Source organism: Staurois parvus, unplaced genomic scaffold (genome assembly GCF_062004578.1).
Source record: "Staurois parvus isolate SC_StPar_1 unplaced genomic scaffold, SC_StPar_1.0 ptg000059l, whole genome shotgun sequence".
Classification (NCBI taxonomy): domain Eukaryota; kingdom Metazoa; phylum Chordata; class Amphibia; order Anura; family Ranidae; genus Staurois; species Staurois parvus.
Window position 1 is genome coordinate 6,715,047 of NW_028317855.1, and position 16,049 is coordinate 6,731,095.

General features: G+C 40.5%; 1 protein-coding gene across 4 annotated transcripts in view; it reads left to right on the forward strand.

The window, feature by feature from the left end:
• The window catches only part of PDE10A (phosphodiesterase 10A), a 619,526-nt gene that overhangs the window by 493,606 nt on the left and 109,871 nt on the right, over nt 1-16,049 (forward strand). For all 4 annotated transcript variants that reach the window (XM_089668592.1, XM_089668593.1, XM_089668595.1 and 1 more), the window contains 4 exons: nt 3,529-3,715; nt 6,386-6,528; nt 10,238-10,321; nt 15,156-15,306. In XM_089668592.1, the coding sequence (XP_089524718.1) occupies nt 3,529-3,715; nt 6,386-6,528; nt 10,238-10,321; nt 15,156-15,306 (565 nt within the window). The remainder of the gene's footprint in view (nt 1-3,528; nt 3,716-6,385; nt 6,529-10,237; nt 10,322-15,155; nt 15,307-16,049) is intronic.

The following is a 16,049-nucleotide window of genomic DNA, read 5'->3' on the forward strand; positions in this document are numbered from 1 at the left end:
TATGAGATTTGCAAATCATTGCATTATATTTCTATGTAGATTTTACACAGTGTCCCAACTTTTTGGAACCTGGGGTTTTACAGAACCCTATACCCACAGTTGATCCAAAGAAAGGAATAAAATCACTGAGTCATGATTCAATTTGCTCAAGCGGGGAAAAAAAAAAATCTTCCTGATCTCCCAGGAGACAATCAAACATTCCCTCAACAAACCATTTCTGGTGTTACTTATAAATATTAATCTCCAGTTATATTTTGTGCATTTAGTAATGCACATAGCCCTTTTTCAGAATAATCTACTGAGCTGGTCAGAACTAGTTCTTGAGGGAGCCTATTCCACATTTTCACAGCTCTTACTGTAAAGAAGCCTTTCTGTATGGTGGAGGTTAAACCTCTTTTTTATTCACCATGGAAAATAGAAAACATATAAAATGTTTAAACTAAGAAAATGTACCATTTTAACTACTTCAGCCTCTAAGTAACTGTACATCCCCCGTTTGAAGTGGTTATACTGAGATGATGCCAGCAGCTCCCCCACCAGGGAGCCCTGGACTGAAGCCGGCGATTTCACTGGCTGACCTTAGAGACAACCAGGGACCGGAGCGTCCCCTTCATCTGTATGGTCTAAGAAACCGGAAGTTATGAGTATTTTGTCACTTCTGGTTTTGCCAGGATGTAAACAATCTATTGCTGGCTTGTGAAAGCATCAAACTGATCTGTGTTTGATGTTTTGAAGGACAGAGGAGAGATCTTGGGTCTAATAGACCCCAGATCTTGCCATAAAGAGGACCTGTCAGTGCTCCATTATCAGCGATCAGTTCATCCCTTGGAATAGCCATAAAAGTGATCCAAACAATTATTAAAGAGAGAGCGTAAAGATACGTTTTTTTCTTAAATAAAATAAATAATAATATCCGGCCCCGTGCTCATGCGCAGAGACGAATACGTATGTAGGTTGTGTATGCATATGTAAACACTGTTCAAGTCACATATGTGAGGTATCGCCTTAAACATTATAGTGAGAGCAATCATTTTAGCTCCAGACCTCCTGTGTAACTGTAAACTGGTAACCTGTAAAGGCTTTGAAAATGTTGCCTATGGATGACTTAATGTACCATAGTTTGTCATCATTCCACAAGCATGCACAATTTTAAAGCGTGACATGTTAGGTAACTATATACTCTGCATAACTTAATTTTTTATATTTTACCAAACAGTTGAGTAGTTGTATTTTTTTGTGCATTAAAATTGTGTATTTTTTCCCAAAAAAATGAGTTTGAAAACTGCTGCACAAATTCAGCAATGAAAAGCTGCGTCTAAAAAGTGTCGTACTATTTCAGAGTAATGTTCCTCAAAGTAAAATTGCAAAGACTTTAAATATATAGTTATCTACAGTGCATAATAAGAGATTCAGAGAAGCTATAGAAATCTTTGTGCACAAGGGACAAGGTCGAAACGCAATATTGGATGCCCGTGATCTTCCGTCCCTCAGACGGCACCTTTTTAAAACTGACATGATTTTGTGATGGACATCACTGCATGGGCTCAGGAATACTTCCAAAAATCACTGTCTGTTAACATAGATTGCTGTGCCATCCACAAATGCAAGTTAAAGCCCTATCATGCAAAGAATAAGCCATATCTGGGCCAAAATGGTCTAACAATCATTTTGGCAACTATGTGTCCTGTAATAAAGATGAGAGGGACATCCCGGCTTGGTATCACTTGTTATGCTCCGTGCAAATGCCTGCATCTCTGATGGTATGAGGGCACATTAGTGCACATGGAATGGGCAGCTTGCACATCTGGAAAGGCACCATAAGTGCTGAAAGATACAGTTAGGTCCATATATTTGGACACAGGCACAATTTTAGTTTTTTTTCAGGTATTTACCAGAACATATTCAAAGCTATAGTTATATAATAGATATAGAATGCATGAAGATAAAAAAACATTGAGCTTTTACAACCACACTATTGTATCTCGATAATAAATATAAAATAAAATATAAAAATTTTTGTTTTGTTAAATTTGCACAGATCTGAGATGAGCAATTTCCCCTATGTCAATTGTTCCTGCATTCACCTGTCCTGCTGCCCAGCACTTAAGCTTTTAAAAAATGCTTTTCTGGGTTTCTTTTAGCCCCTAAATCTTTACTCTCTTTCTGCTCTTCTCCTTGTTCACCCTAGGGAGAACATTCTGAAAAACCAATTCTCTGCTGCATGCATCTTTACTCTCCACTTACCCTTGACTTCCTTTCAAAACTGAAATTCTGAACTCAGAAGAGGGCCCTTAATACCATTTGATGAACCTTAAAGTGATTCAACAGGCTGTTTTTTTTTAATTAAAATGATATTGCACAGGGCGGTCCCTTACCTCTTCTTTTAATTCCCTCTGCCGGCACTATCTGCTTATTCTTCATGCAGGTGCCCCAATAGTAAGCCGAGTGCTATGGGGTCACACTCCCAAGCCAGGCTATGTGCATCCATAGACGCACAAAGTGCTGGTAAGTCATGCATCAATTCCTCCTAACAGGAGTTTCATTAGAACTGATGGCTCCCATTGCTACTTGTGTCTTCTGTGAGACCAGGAAGCTGAGGAGCGGTGCTGCAGACAGGACATCACTGGAGCAATGGCAGGAGCCAGGTACGTGTTTAGGAATGTTGGGGAAACAATGAGGCATTTTTTATTTTAATGAAGGAAATGCATTCAGGTAAAAAAAAAAAAACAGTTAAACTTTAGAACCATTTTAAGACTTTGACACTACAGCATAAAAAAAGGAAAATTCAGTGGGGAAACACTGTGGGCCAGGTGTTTTTCTCTTAAGTTCAGAGATTTAAAGTGAGCAGTTCTGAGTTTATCCTGCTGCAGGTTGTATGGGCAAGCAGGCTTTTTGGTTTTCACTTGGTGGTTGATTTAACTGGTAGAATTTTTTAAAGATAAATCATTACACATATTTGATTCAGTCTAACACTAAAGCAAGCGAAAAAAAAAAAAACTGAGCAGTTCATAATTTAAATGATTCCTTAGTGAACAGAAATACAGGCTGTGAGTACTGACCACTTCTTCTCAAGCCATGTGCCTAACTGGAATGCTGATTTTCATTTTTTTTAAATATAAATTTTATAGTATATAGCATTTTCAAAAAGAGTGCAGAAATGGCAGCCAACAACTTTTTTGCTAGCATTTTTCTTAACTATCATTTCTCCGCAGACAGTTATGTCTAAATAAAGCTTACCAAATATATTATCCATTTATGCAATTAATATCTCATTGTTTACAGTACTTGTAATTATGTAAAAGGTAATCCAGTTGTTATGATTAAATTAATATGATGAAATCTATTGCACTAGTTAAGCAGTTAAGTACTCCGCATTTGTTTACATGCATTCACTAAGAGTATTTCTTTTAGTTTGATAACTGATGTACATATTTGATAATTATGTACAATTGTATGTGTGGTATATTTCTTTGTACATATTTATAAGAAGGAATAGCAGTGTAACTTTGCATTTTTGTGTCCCTGCAGAGAAGTGGATCTATATACAGGTTATACTACAAGGAATATTTTATGCATGCCTATTGTAAGCAGAGGCAGTGTTATTGGTGTTGTTCAAATGGTGAACAAACTGAGCGGAAGTGCCTTCTCTAAAACCGATGAGAATAACTTCAAAATGTTTGCTGTTTTCTGTGCTTTAGCCTTACACTGTGCAAATGTAAGTACTTATTTACTGTTGTATTTTGTTGTTTGCAGTATTCGCTATTCTCAGAAATGTTTACATTTTGTTTTTCTTTAAAATGTTCTCGATCTGTCTTTGGTTTTGCAGGTACAGACTGAGTCTTTCTGGCACACATAGTAGTGAACTCCCAATGTTGACTTTTCAATAATATCTTACCTGAGTCTGATTCCAATTCTGTGCTGTGCACGAGAGCATTGGCTCTTTCAATCCTTCCCCCCCCCCCCCCTTAATGGCTCAGAGAAAGCAGCAGGAGCTGTTGGCTCCTTCTGCTGTTAATTACAGCCAGTGCGGAGAGCAGGGCCAAGCTGTGCTCTGTTTGTCAATGGACACACAGAGCCGACTCTAGAGTGAGTCTACACGGACTTCCCCCATAGCAAGCATGGAGGCACTTGGCAGAGGGGAGGAGCCAGGAGCATTAGCAGGGGACCCAAAAAGAGAAGGATTGGGTCTGCTCTGTTCAAAAGCATTGCACAGTGTGGTTAAGTATGTTTGTAAGATGTTTTTAATTAAAAAAAGTTTACAATCACTTTAAAACCAGATCTTTCCACCCCCTGTGCTGGTATTAGTCTGCATTCCTTTCAGCATAAGGCAGTTGCTTCAGCAAGGTAGACGCCTTTCCATGTACTGATATTAATTTGCTTTTCTATTCCTGCAAAGCCACTGCCTGTAGGAACACCACTTGTAGATTTGTGCATTCTGCCTGCAGCTGGGGTTTGAAACACCTAGCCTGAAGGTTTCTTTTCCTCTTTAATTTGGCTTTGAGGGATAGGACTAGGGCTGCAACTAATGATTATTTTCATAATCGATAACTTGGCTGATTATTTTTCTAATAATTTGATAAAAACTTGAAAAAAAGTTTGGTGTATAATTAAATTAATATGTACAGTTTAAAAAAGACAATTTATTCTTGAATATCTACCGTATATGCAGTGGTAAATATAAATAACCAGCTATATGGTTGGGGAACAAAATATCTTAAACACTCTGAGTATACCAGACTGAAGAGATGTATATTCTGATAGAGGTTGAATCTGGTACATGTCAGATTTAGAGAACACAATTTTCATTTAAAGACAAAAAAAATTAACATGAAAATGTGATTTTCTAACCGTTAGTGGGGTAAATTCATCGGTCGTTTTCAACTGCAGTGATGGGAAAATTTGAAGGAGCAGAATAGAAAACGGTTCTCAATCAAATTAATTTGCGGACAGTGTATGTGGTTTTGGTGCAGAAATTATTCTTTTTAAAATTGATTGCTAAAAGCAAGTGAAATTTTCTAACGACATCTGTCCATTCATCAAATGTGCAGAGAATATTCTCGTCCAAAAATCGATACATGTATGGCCAGTATAAGTCATGTAGTAGCATCAACATGCTTTTTTTATTACCTGTCATGACGGACAAAAAATAGCTCTTTATAGTACAAAAAACAGCTGATAATCTATACTATAATGGGCTAATTTATACTGTGAAATGGTGAAAGTAATATCAGGGATTTCCAATACCTATTGTCTGACGCCCGGTACATGTAGTTCTGGGCGCTGGGCAGGTAGTTTTTTTTTGCCCTTAGCCCTGCTGCGGGCAAGCAGCAGGGCTCACCTGTCAGGTGGAAGCAATCGGGTAGCAGCACTGCTGCCCAATTGCATCCACACAGCCCATAGTGTCAGCCTCGCCCCCTTCTTCTCTTCATCCGCTCCCCTCCCCTTCTGCTCTTCATCCGCTCCCCTCCCCTTCTTCTCTTCATCCGCTCCCCTCCCCTTCTTCTCTTCATCCGCTCCCCTCCCCTTCTTCTCTTCATCCGCTCCCCTCCCCTTCTTCTCTTCATCCGCTCCCCTCCCCTTCTTCTCTTCATCCGCTCCCCTCCCCTTCTTCTCTTCATCCGCTCCCCTCCCCTTCTTCTCTTCATCCGCTCCCCTCCCCTTCTTCTCTTCATCCGCTCCCCTCCCCTTCTTCTCTTCATCCGCTCCCCTCCCCTTCTGCTCTTCATCCGCTCCCCTCCCCTTCTGCTCTTCATCCGCTCCCCTCCCCTTCTTCTCTTCATCCGCTCCCCTCCCCTTCTTCTCTTCATCCGCTCCCCTCCCCTTCTTCTCTTCATCCGCTCCCCTCCCCTTCTTCTCTTCATCCGCTCCCCTCCCCTTCTTCTCTTCATCCGCTCCCCTCCCCTTCTTCTCTTCATCCGCTCCCCTCCCCTTCTCCTGATCCGGATGTGGTGTGACGTCACTTTTACATATATGAAATACGGGAAATTTACATATATGCTTTAAGTTTCAATTTTCTTTTTAATAAAGAGGACAAGAAGATTTATTAAAATTGTGATTACCCTTTAGATTAGAAAATATTTGTACATGTTGCATAAATTCTAATTTGTACCTCTCCTTTTTCATGACGGTTTTACCAAGAGACTTTTTTTTTTTTTTGAGGTTTTGAAAATTAAAATATTGCATTGGCTTAAAATAGTCCAGTTTAAGTTGTGTCATTAAAACAATCCTGTTTGAGTCGGATATATTTTGAGTTGTGATGTTTGCATTGTCTGTACACTACTCAATATACTGTGCTTAATGACCAAGAGCCATAATCTTAGATCCAATTTTTGTAGAGTATTCTGAAATGATTTATGCTAAACTATCTACCTCTTGATTTTATTAGATGTACCACAGAATACGTCACTCAGAGTGCATTTACCGAGTGACTTTGGAGAAGTTGTCCTATCATAGTATTTGTACTTCAGAAGAATGGCAAAATCTTAAGAACTGTAACCTTCCAACAACTCTTTGTAAGGAGATTGAACTGTAAGTACAAAATAGCTACTAGTAGCATGTTACCTATATTAACAGCGATGCGTTTTTAATGGTGTCTCTATGAAGTGACATAATACCTATGTTGTGAGACCAGTCCACCAAAAGTGAGATTTTTTGATTGAGTAGAGTGTGCAGTACAGTCCTTGGCTCTACCTGCCATAATCCCTAACGCTGTACCCAAGTGTCAGGAATGGACTGGCCAGCAATAGTGGGACTCACCTGCCTTATGAGCTGCAGTACCAGGGCTGGCCAGCGGGTGCTCCCAGCAATCAGAGACTCAACCTTGCAGCCAGTCAAACACCTGGAACTAATTATACTGGTGTATTTAAGGGACATTCAGACCTGCAGACTCTGCCTTGGTGTTGTGTTTCTCCTGGGCCCTGTTTCCTGTTCCTGTCTGATTCTCTGCTGACCCTGCTCTGATCCCTGGCTTGTCTGACCATTCTCCTGCTCCTGATCCCTGGCTTGTCTGACCATTCTCCTCTGCCTGACCCTCTGTACCACGCTGCCCGCTACCTGCTGAACCTGGCTTGTGACCCTGACCATTCTCCGCTTGCTCCCCCTGTACCTACCTGCCAGATTGATATTGACCTGGCCTGCCTGACGACGCTTGCATTGTATGTACTGTTATCTGTGGGTGGTTGGTTTGGTTTGTTTGCACTGTGTTATGTTTTAGTATTGCACTGCGTTTATGTTTGTATTGTTAGTGTTAATAAATTACATCGTTTATAACATATCTGAAGTCTGCGTTTCCCTGCGTCAGTCACACACCTCTGGTAACACCCGGGAGCCCTGACACCAAGTGTACAGAGCGTTCATGTTCACCTTTGCACCTGTTGCACCTAAATAAGATAAATTGAAAATACTACCGCAATGTTGGCTTCATCAGGTGTATAGTTCTGGGAATTCAAAAGCAGGTAAATCTCTCATTTTTTGTAATTTGTCTGGTGTTAATCCCAGCATCTACCAAAACCCAAAATATCAGTTTTTGCTGGACTGACCATTTAAATTCATGAAAAGACTTAGTGGAAGTCATAGGCAGTCATGTATTCCTATGCATAAAGTATAGAGTATTTATTTATAAGAAGCTTAAATCTTAACCCAAGAACAAAAATTCAATATACTGTAGCTTAACAGTCCTTAGATGTATTTGTTCCATTAGTTTTCTTGTTTTAGGACAAGCACATATTCTGCAAGTATAGAAAAATACTGATTGATTTTGCTAGAAATGGTGTTCATCTAACTTCTTACACACTGAACTTTAAGGATAAGTTTACCTTTCGTAACCTGTTACATGTTACACAAGGACTGGCCATATTGACATCATATTGACACCCATATTGACAGCTAGCAGGGGATCCTCTCCCCCCAGCTAGCTGTCACAATTTAAAAAAACCGTGACCGTGCAAGGCTCTGCCATCTTGCCGCATCACTAATTCACAGTATTCTGTGGATGGGAAAACTACAAATTCCGACAGCTTTTGTTGCTGTCGGCTTGTAGTTCTTAATGAACTATCAACAGCACTGTTGAGCGCTGTGGTAGTTCATTGATTCTTTCTGTCAGTGTGTATCTGCTGGCCCGTACGAGGTATGAGTACACAAATACACTGACAGGTCTGCAGGAGTTCTACATGGCACCTGCGATCTGCTGATCGCTGGTGCAATTTTTTCCAGGCTCCCAAAACAATAAATGGTAAATGCACATTCTTTTACCTGTAAAAAATATACATTTATTTTTTGTTAAAAGGTGAACTTATCATTTAAGGCCTGGTTCACATTTGTGTGGTTTCAGATGCGACTTCTGTCACACAGCATTGCACAACAGTGGAAATCACATTATTTTCAATAGTGCCCATTCACATCAATGCAGCGCAGCTGTGACACATTTTTGGAAAAAGGTACTGGTATTACTTTGGTGCTGTTGCAACACCATTTTTGCCCCATAGACTTCAACAGAAATGCACCAAAAACACGTGAAATGCATGTAAATGCATTTTTTTGAGCATTTTGTGTAGGTTGACAAGGAGCTGACACTCACTGGCATTGTTACAAACAGTGAATCAACCCTGAACTGCTCATTCAGCTGTCAAACAGCTGAAAGGTTTATTTAAATTAAGAAGCAGGGATGTTTACAAAACAGTAAAAAATGTAGTAAGGGGTAGTGAGTATTTCACAAAAAAATGTAAAAATAAAAACAAACACAGTTTTTGACAAGTCCTTTATTAAAACAAAAATGTTAAAATATACCTAGATGTACATCCATCTTCAACCATGTCATCTAGTGATGCAGGTCCACATTAATCACTATGAATGACAGCCATCGACCTGCACGACATAACAAAAAAAAAAATGCCCACCAAGAGTAGATCAATCCTAACACTCTCCCCGCACTGAATTAAATCTCCAGTTCTCCATGTTTGTGGAAATAAACAAAGGGGCGGGGTCATCCGGTGATGTCATTGACCAGCTATGGACACTTCCACTTCTGGCCAATGACTTAATTCACTGAACGACCCCCTCATGTTGAGAGCATGGTGGCCTGGTATGGTTCAGAAGGAAAGGGGGGTGGGGGGTTGCATGATCGTGCCCCCTTCCCTGGCCTGGGATGCATGCATGCTCGCTTAAGGGACTGGTAAAAATTTTTGGGGGAGACCTCATACCAATTTTTTTTTTCTTTTTAGGGCCATTGGGTCCCCTTAAAATTCCTACTAGACCCAAAGGTATTGTATTGGGAAGGGAATCCTCATGCATTTAATTAATTTTTTTTTTTAAACTGTCCAGGCCTTTTTGTTTATATTCATCTGTCAGCCGGGAATCCCTGGCTGACAGCTGAATGATCAGGGCAGGGATAAGTCCCTGATTGTTAGGCAGGTCATACATTATGCAACCAGTGGTCAAAGGAAAGAAAATTGCTTGATTCTCTCATCAACACAGCCTGAAAATTGCTTGATTCTCTCATCCTGCACTGCAGGAACCTTACCCACCAGAAGAATACAATGATCTCTGCTGGCAGCTATAGCTACCAGCAGTGATCAGAGGAAAAAAAAAAACCTGACAGGCTGGTTGTACCAAAGTCGATCGATAACCAATGCTGTGTGAATTGAGCAGTTTCCATCCCCTACAAAAAATGGAGCAACATGAAAAACATGTCAAAGTGCACTTTTGCACTGAAAATCAGATTACAGCTGTACCAGTAGGAACCTAAATCTCAAAAAAGCAGCTTTCTAAAAAAAAACTGCTTTCTCCGTTATCTTCTGTGAAGTACAAAACGGCTCCCCACTAATGGTGATTAGGAGAGGGGGATGTGTCTCTGGTCCAAATTGGGAAAAAAAAAGCCTAGAATGACAACGCTGCGTCTCCATGGATACAGTACATTAAATGTGGCCATCCAGGACAGGGCATATGTTACTGGAAGGATCAAAAGGTGAAAGGGGAGGGAGCCTGAAAAAAGGGGACTAATGCAGCCAACAAATTTAGCACTGGTAAGCTGCATTTTTTTATGCTTTACTTTTTCAACTGTGCAAGTTTTTAAATTATCACACATTATATAACAGCAGTATTATATCTGATAATACTTCTTTTTTTTCTTTTTTGTTTACATTAGATGAAAAAAAAATGTATGAAACAAACTTGGCAAGCTTGTTTAAATGTGGCTGTATATTCTGTGATGTGTTTTTTTTTTGTTTTTTTTTTCCCCCAGTTATCATTTTGACATAGGGCCTTTTGAAGATCTTTGGCCAGCGATCTTTGTGTATATGACGCATCAATCTTGTGGTAAAAATTGGTAAGGTAGTCAAACTTTCATTTTAACTTTTAGTAGGTCTAAAGTGTACGACCGTACAAATTACAATTATAAATATGTATATATATATTATACATTATACACACTATATTGACAAAAGTATTGGTATGCCTGCCTTTACACACCCATGAACTTTAATGGCATGCCAGTTTTAGTCTGTAGGGTTCAATACTGAGTTGGCCCACCCGTTGCAGCTATAACAGCTTAAGCTCTTCTAGGAAGGCTGTCCACAAGGTTTAGGAGTGTGTCTATGGGAATGTTTGACCATTCTTCTAGAAACTAATTTGTGCGGTCAGGCACTGATGTTGGACGAGAAGGCCTGGCTCGCAGTCTCTGCTCCAATTCATCCCAAAGGTGTTCCACTGGGTTGAGGTCAAGACTGTGTACAGGCCTGTCATGTTCCTCCACCCCAAACTCGCTCAACCATGTCTTTATGGACCTTGCTTTGAGCACTTGTGCGCAGTCATGTTGAACCAAGAAGGGGCTATCCCAAAACTGTTCCCACAAAATTGGGAGCATGAAATTGTACAAAATGTCTTGGTATGCTGACGTCTTAAGAGTTCCCTTCACTGAAATTAAGGGGTCAAGGTCAACCCCTTAAAAATTACCCCACAACATAACCCCCCCCCCCCCCCCCACTTGGTACAATGCAGTCAGGCAAGTACCATTCTCCTGGCAACCACCAAACCCAGACAGGTCCACCGGATTGCCAGACAGAGAAGCGTGATTCATCACTCCAGAGAACACGTCTCCACTTCTCTAGAGTCCAATGGCATTGTGCTTTACACCACTGCATCTAACACTTTGCATTACACTTGGTGATGTAAGGCTTGGATGCAGCTGCTCGGCCATGGAAACATATTCCGTGAAGCTCTCTACACACTGTTGTGCTAATCTGAAGGCCACACGAAGTTTGGAGGTCTTTAGCTATTAACTCTGCAGACAGTTGGTGACTTCTGCGCACTGTGCGCTTCAGCATGCACTGACCCCTCCCTGTCATTTTACGTGGCCTACTACTTCATGGCTGTTTGTTCCTAGTTGCTTCCACTTTGTTATATTACCACTAACAATTGACTGTGAAATATTTAGTAGCAAGGGAATTTCACAGATGGACTTATTGCACAAGTGACGACCGCTCATGGTACCACGCTTGAATTCACTGAGCTCCTGAGAGTGACCCATTCTTTCACAAATGTTTGTAGAAGCAGTCTGCATGCCTAGGTGCTTGATTGATACCTGTGGCCATGGAGGTGATTCGAACACCTGAATCAAATGTTTTGTAGGAATGTCCCAATACTTTTGACAATATAGTGTGTGTATATGTATGTATATATGTGTGTGTGTGTGTCTATGTATATATTGTGGGGAATCGCCTTCCCTGGGAAAAAGGTAGTCCAGAAGGCAGGTCTTTCTTAAAAATCTGACTTGTAGCCAGTTTTATTTAACCTCCCTGGCGCTATTCCTGAGTGTAGCTCGGGGTTAACTTTCAGTACCAAAAGCTGTAGCCCTGCGCTACACTCGGGAATACCCTGCAGCTCTGGGATCCCTCTTGTACTTACCTTGTCCTTCATTCCCGCGATATCCCCGGCCATCTCCTCCGGCCGATGCAGGCATCTGTCTGGTGGGGGATCACCTTCCCTGGGAAAAAAGTAGTCCAGAAGGCAGGTCTTTCTTAAAAATCTGACTTGTAGCCAGTTGTATTTAAAAGATTACATGATAGTGTTTTTTCAAACTTACAGGGGTTCTAAAGTTTAATATATGTTTCATCTAAAATATTAAACATGTTATACTTACCTGCTCTGTGCAATGGTATTGCACAGAGCGTTCTCCTACCTAAACTTCTAGGATCCCCCTCTGGAGCCATCTGCTTCTCCTTCCTTGCGTGTGTCCCCATAGCAAGCAGTGTGCTATAGGGGCACACGTGCGGGCACGCTCCTGAGCTGGTTTGTGTGCGTCCATAGACACACATAGTGTGGCTTGCCCCCTTCCCCCGTAATAGTGACAGAATGATGGTATTGCTTACAATTAAGAACATATCTGCAGTTAACATGCATCTGGACATCTTTTGCTCATACATGCTCATTTTAGGGTTTAGACGGGGATGTACTATTTCATCTGTGCCCATTAAAATTTTTTCTTTCAACATAAAACTTTCTACACAATAGTCATGTTCAATAACTTAGCGTTATGAGTCCTAGTCGGGACAAAGGTTTATTTTTTTTTTTTATAATGCATACTCCAAATATCCGTTTAAATGTATTAAAAACGTGGAGGTGTAGGATTAGCACCAAAGTATACAGTGCATCCAGAAAGCATTCACAGCGCTTAACTTTTGCCACATTTTGTTATGTTACAGCCTTATTCCAAAATAGATTAAATTATTTATTTTTCCTCAACATTCAACAATACCCCATAATGATAATATGAAAGAAGTTTGTTTTGAATTCTTTGCAATTTATTAAAAAAAAACAAAAAAACACATGTACATAAGTATTCACAGCCTTTGCCATGACACTCAAAATTGAGCTCTGGTGCATCCTGTTCCCAATGATCATCCTGTTCCCAATGAAATTCAGTTGATTGGAGATGATTAGGAAAGGCATAAACCCATCTATACTGTATAAGGTCCCACAGTTAACAGTGCATATCAGAGCACAAACCAAGACATGAAGTCCAAGGAATTGTCAGTAGACCTCCGAGACAGGATTATATCAAGGCACAGATCTGGGGAAGGGTACAGATAAATTTCTGCGCCATTGACGGTCCCAATGAGCACAGTGGCATCCATCATCCGTAAATGGAAGAAGTTTGGAACCACCAGGAATCTTCCTAGAGCGGGCCGCCCGGCCAAAATGAGCGATTGAGGGAGAAGGGCCTTAGCCAGGGAGGTAACCAAGCACCCGATAGTCCCTCTGAAAGAGCTCCAGCGTTTCTCTGTGGAGAGAGGAGAACCTTCCAGAAGAACAACCATCTCTTTAGCACTGCATCAATCAGGCCTGTATGGTAGAATGGCCAGAGGGAAGCCACTCTTCAGTAAAAGGCAAATTGCACCCCGCCTGGAGTTTGCCAAAAGGCACCAGAGGGACTCAGACAATGAGAAACAAAACTATCTGGTCTGATGAAACAAAGATTGAACTCTTTGGCCTGAATGCCAAGTGTCATGTCTGGAGGAAACCAGGCATCGCTCACCACCTGGCCAATACCATCCCTACAATGAAGAATGGTGGTGGCAGCATCAAGCTGTGGGGATGTTTTTCAGTGACAGGAACTGGGAGACTTGTCAGGATCGAAGGAAAGATGAATGCAGCAATGTACAGAGACATCCTTGGTGAAAACCTGTTCCAGAGTGCTCTGGATGGTTCATCTTTCAACAGGACAATGACCCTAAGCACACAGCCCATTTAACAAAGGGGTGGCTATGGGCCAACTCTGTGAATGTCCTGGAGTGGCCCAGACTTGAACCCAATTGAACATCTCTGGAGAGATCTGAAAATGGCTGTGCACCGACGCTCCCCATTCAACCTGATGGAGGTTGAGCGGTACTGCAAAGAATAATGGGAGACATTGCCCGAAAATAGGTGTGCCAGGCTTGTAGCATCAAACTGAAAATGACTTGACTGTAATTGGTGCTAAAGGTGCTCCACAAAGTATTGAGCAAAGGCTGTGAATACTTATGTACATATGTTTTTTTTTTTTTCATTTTTTATTTTTGAGAAATTGCAAAGATTTCAAAACAAACTTCTTTCATGTTGTCATTATGGGGTATTATTTGCAGAATGTTGAGGGAAAAATTAATTTAATCCATTTTGAACTTAATTTTTTAATCCATTTTGAAATAAGGCAGTAACATAACAAAATGTGGCAAAAGCTAAGTGCTGTGAATACTTTCTGGATGCACTGTAGTTGTTCTTGGTAATTAGTATTTGGTTTTCTTTTATATCAGACTTTAGCTATTTCTGGGTAGTGGATCCAGTGTGGTACTAATATTCAGCTACTAACTCAAAACGTTATATTTTACTTTCACACGTACGGTTTTCTTATATAAGACACTGATAAGGGATTACATTGACCAAATGCTTCAAAAGGGAGCAGGCTGAGGATAAGAATTTATCCAGTACATAGAAAAAATGTACCTGCCAGTAGTACTGTTTTTCTGTTAAAAATCTTAATGTGATTACCAGCAGGTTTGCTTAAACACCTAAACCTGCTTATTGTTTTCATCTAGCTTAAGTGGAACATATAGATTAGTCAAGTGAACATTACCAGAGTATTGACTGTTGTGCTACTGTTACTATTGACTATGGGAGAAGTGTAGCTGTGTACTACCTCCTATCAGCAACCCTGCTATTGCTGTGGAGGGTGAGTTGATCTGCATGGTACTTAAAGTAATTAGGTTGTAAATTGTTAAGACCAAAATGTCCTAATGATATGTGTTTCAATTGGACTATTCAGTAGTGGTAATACTTAGCTGCAGAATTCCTTATCTGACTTAGCTGTTATCATAGATTTTGGTCCCCAGAAGTGTAGCAATTTATATTAGAAGGACTGACTGGCCTATTCATGTGTGTGTATGTAAGCTGAGTTTGTAAGGCATCTCACACTTTGAAGACATCTTAAAAAAAAAAAGGAATCTCGGAAGTGATACCACTATAACAGTGAAAATTCTAAACGTTTCTTGAGGTTGTCTGAAAGTTGTTGAATTGTAGTGTAAAACTTTGGATTATCTCTCACCTTTCATTCACATAGTGTGAATTGATGACTTTGTCATATACTATCATTCTCTAACCTGTTTTCCTGTTTTCTTCTTACTTTCAAGTTTTGAGCTAGAAAAATTGTGTCGTTTCACTATGTCAGTGAAGAAGAACTATCGGCGAGTACCTTATCATAACTGGAAACATGCTGTAACCGTGTCTCATTGTATGTACGCCATATTACAGAATAGCAAAGACCTATTCACAGATTTGGAGGTAGGATAATATCTGTTGCTTACCTCTTTGTGACGATGATATATATCTTTTTCAGTTGAAACATAAAATGTTCCTTGTTGGGTGAATGTAAATTTACACACAACTGTGTGCAATCCTAGTTCTCAGACCTGCTATCAAGCAGAGAAAAAAAGTCATACAGCTATGGGCATGTTAACTGAAGTATGCTTACGCTAAACTTGGTCTGGTCAAGTGCTAATACAGTCTTGCCATGACAGGATTAATAAAACCATAATTTTATATTTATTTTTTTGTATAATGAATTTTCTTTACAAAAGGCTCCACATATATAAATAGTAGAATCTTGTTACTATGGTTAATAACTGCACTTTCCCATGCTGAACTTATTTTGCATTGGCTTTAGAACCAAACATTGGGGAGAATTCAGTAAAACTGAGGCAGACAGAGAGAAACATTCAAACTGGGACAAAATCTGAAGCTGTTGCGCATGACAACCAGTCAGCTTCTATCTTTTTTTTAAAAGTTTAAAGCGATACTAAAGGCTTACATTTGTTTCTAAAAATAACAAACATGTCATACTTGCCTGCTCTGTGCAGTGGTTTTGCACAGGGCAGGCCGGATCCTCCTCCTCTCGTGTCCCTCGCAGGCTCTCCTGGCCCCTCCCTCCTGTCTGGTGCACTCATAGCAAGCAGCTTGCTATGGGGTCACCCTCTGCTCCGTGTGTCCAGTGGGGCTTAGGTGAGTATTGGGGGGGGGGGGCTGCT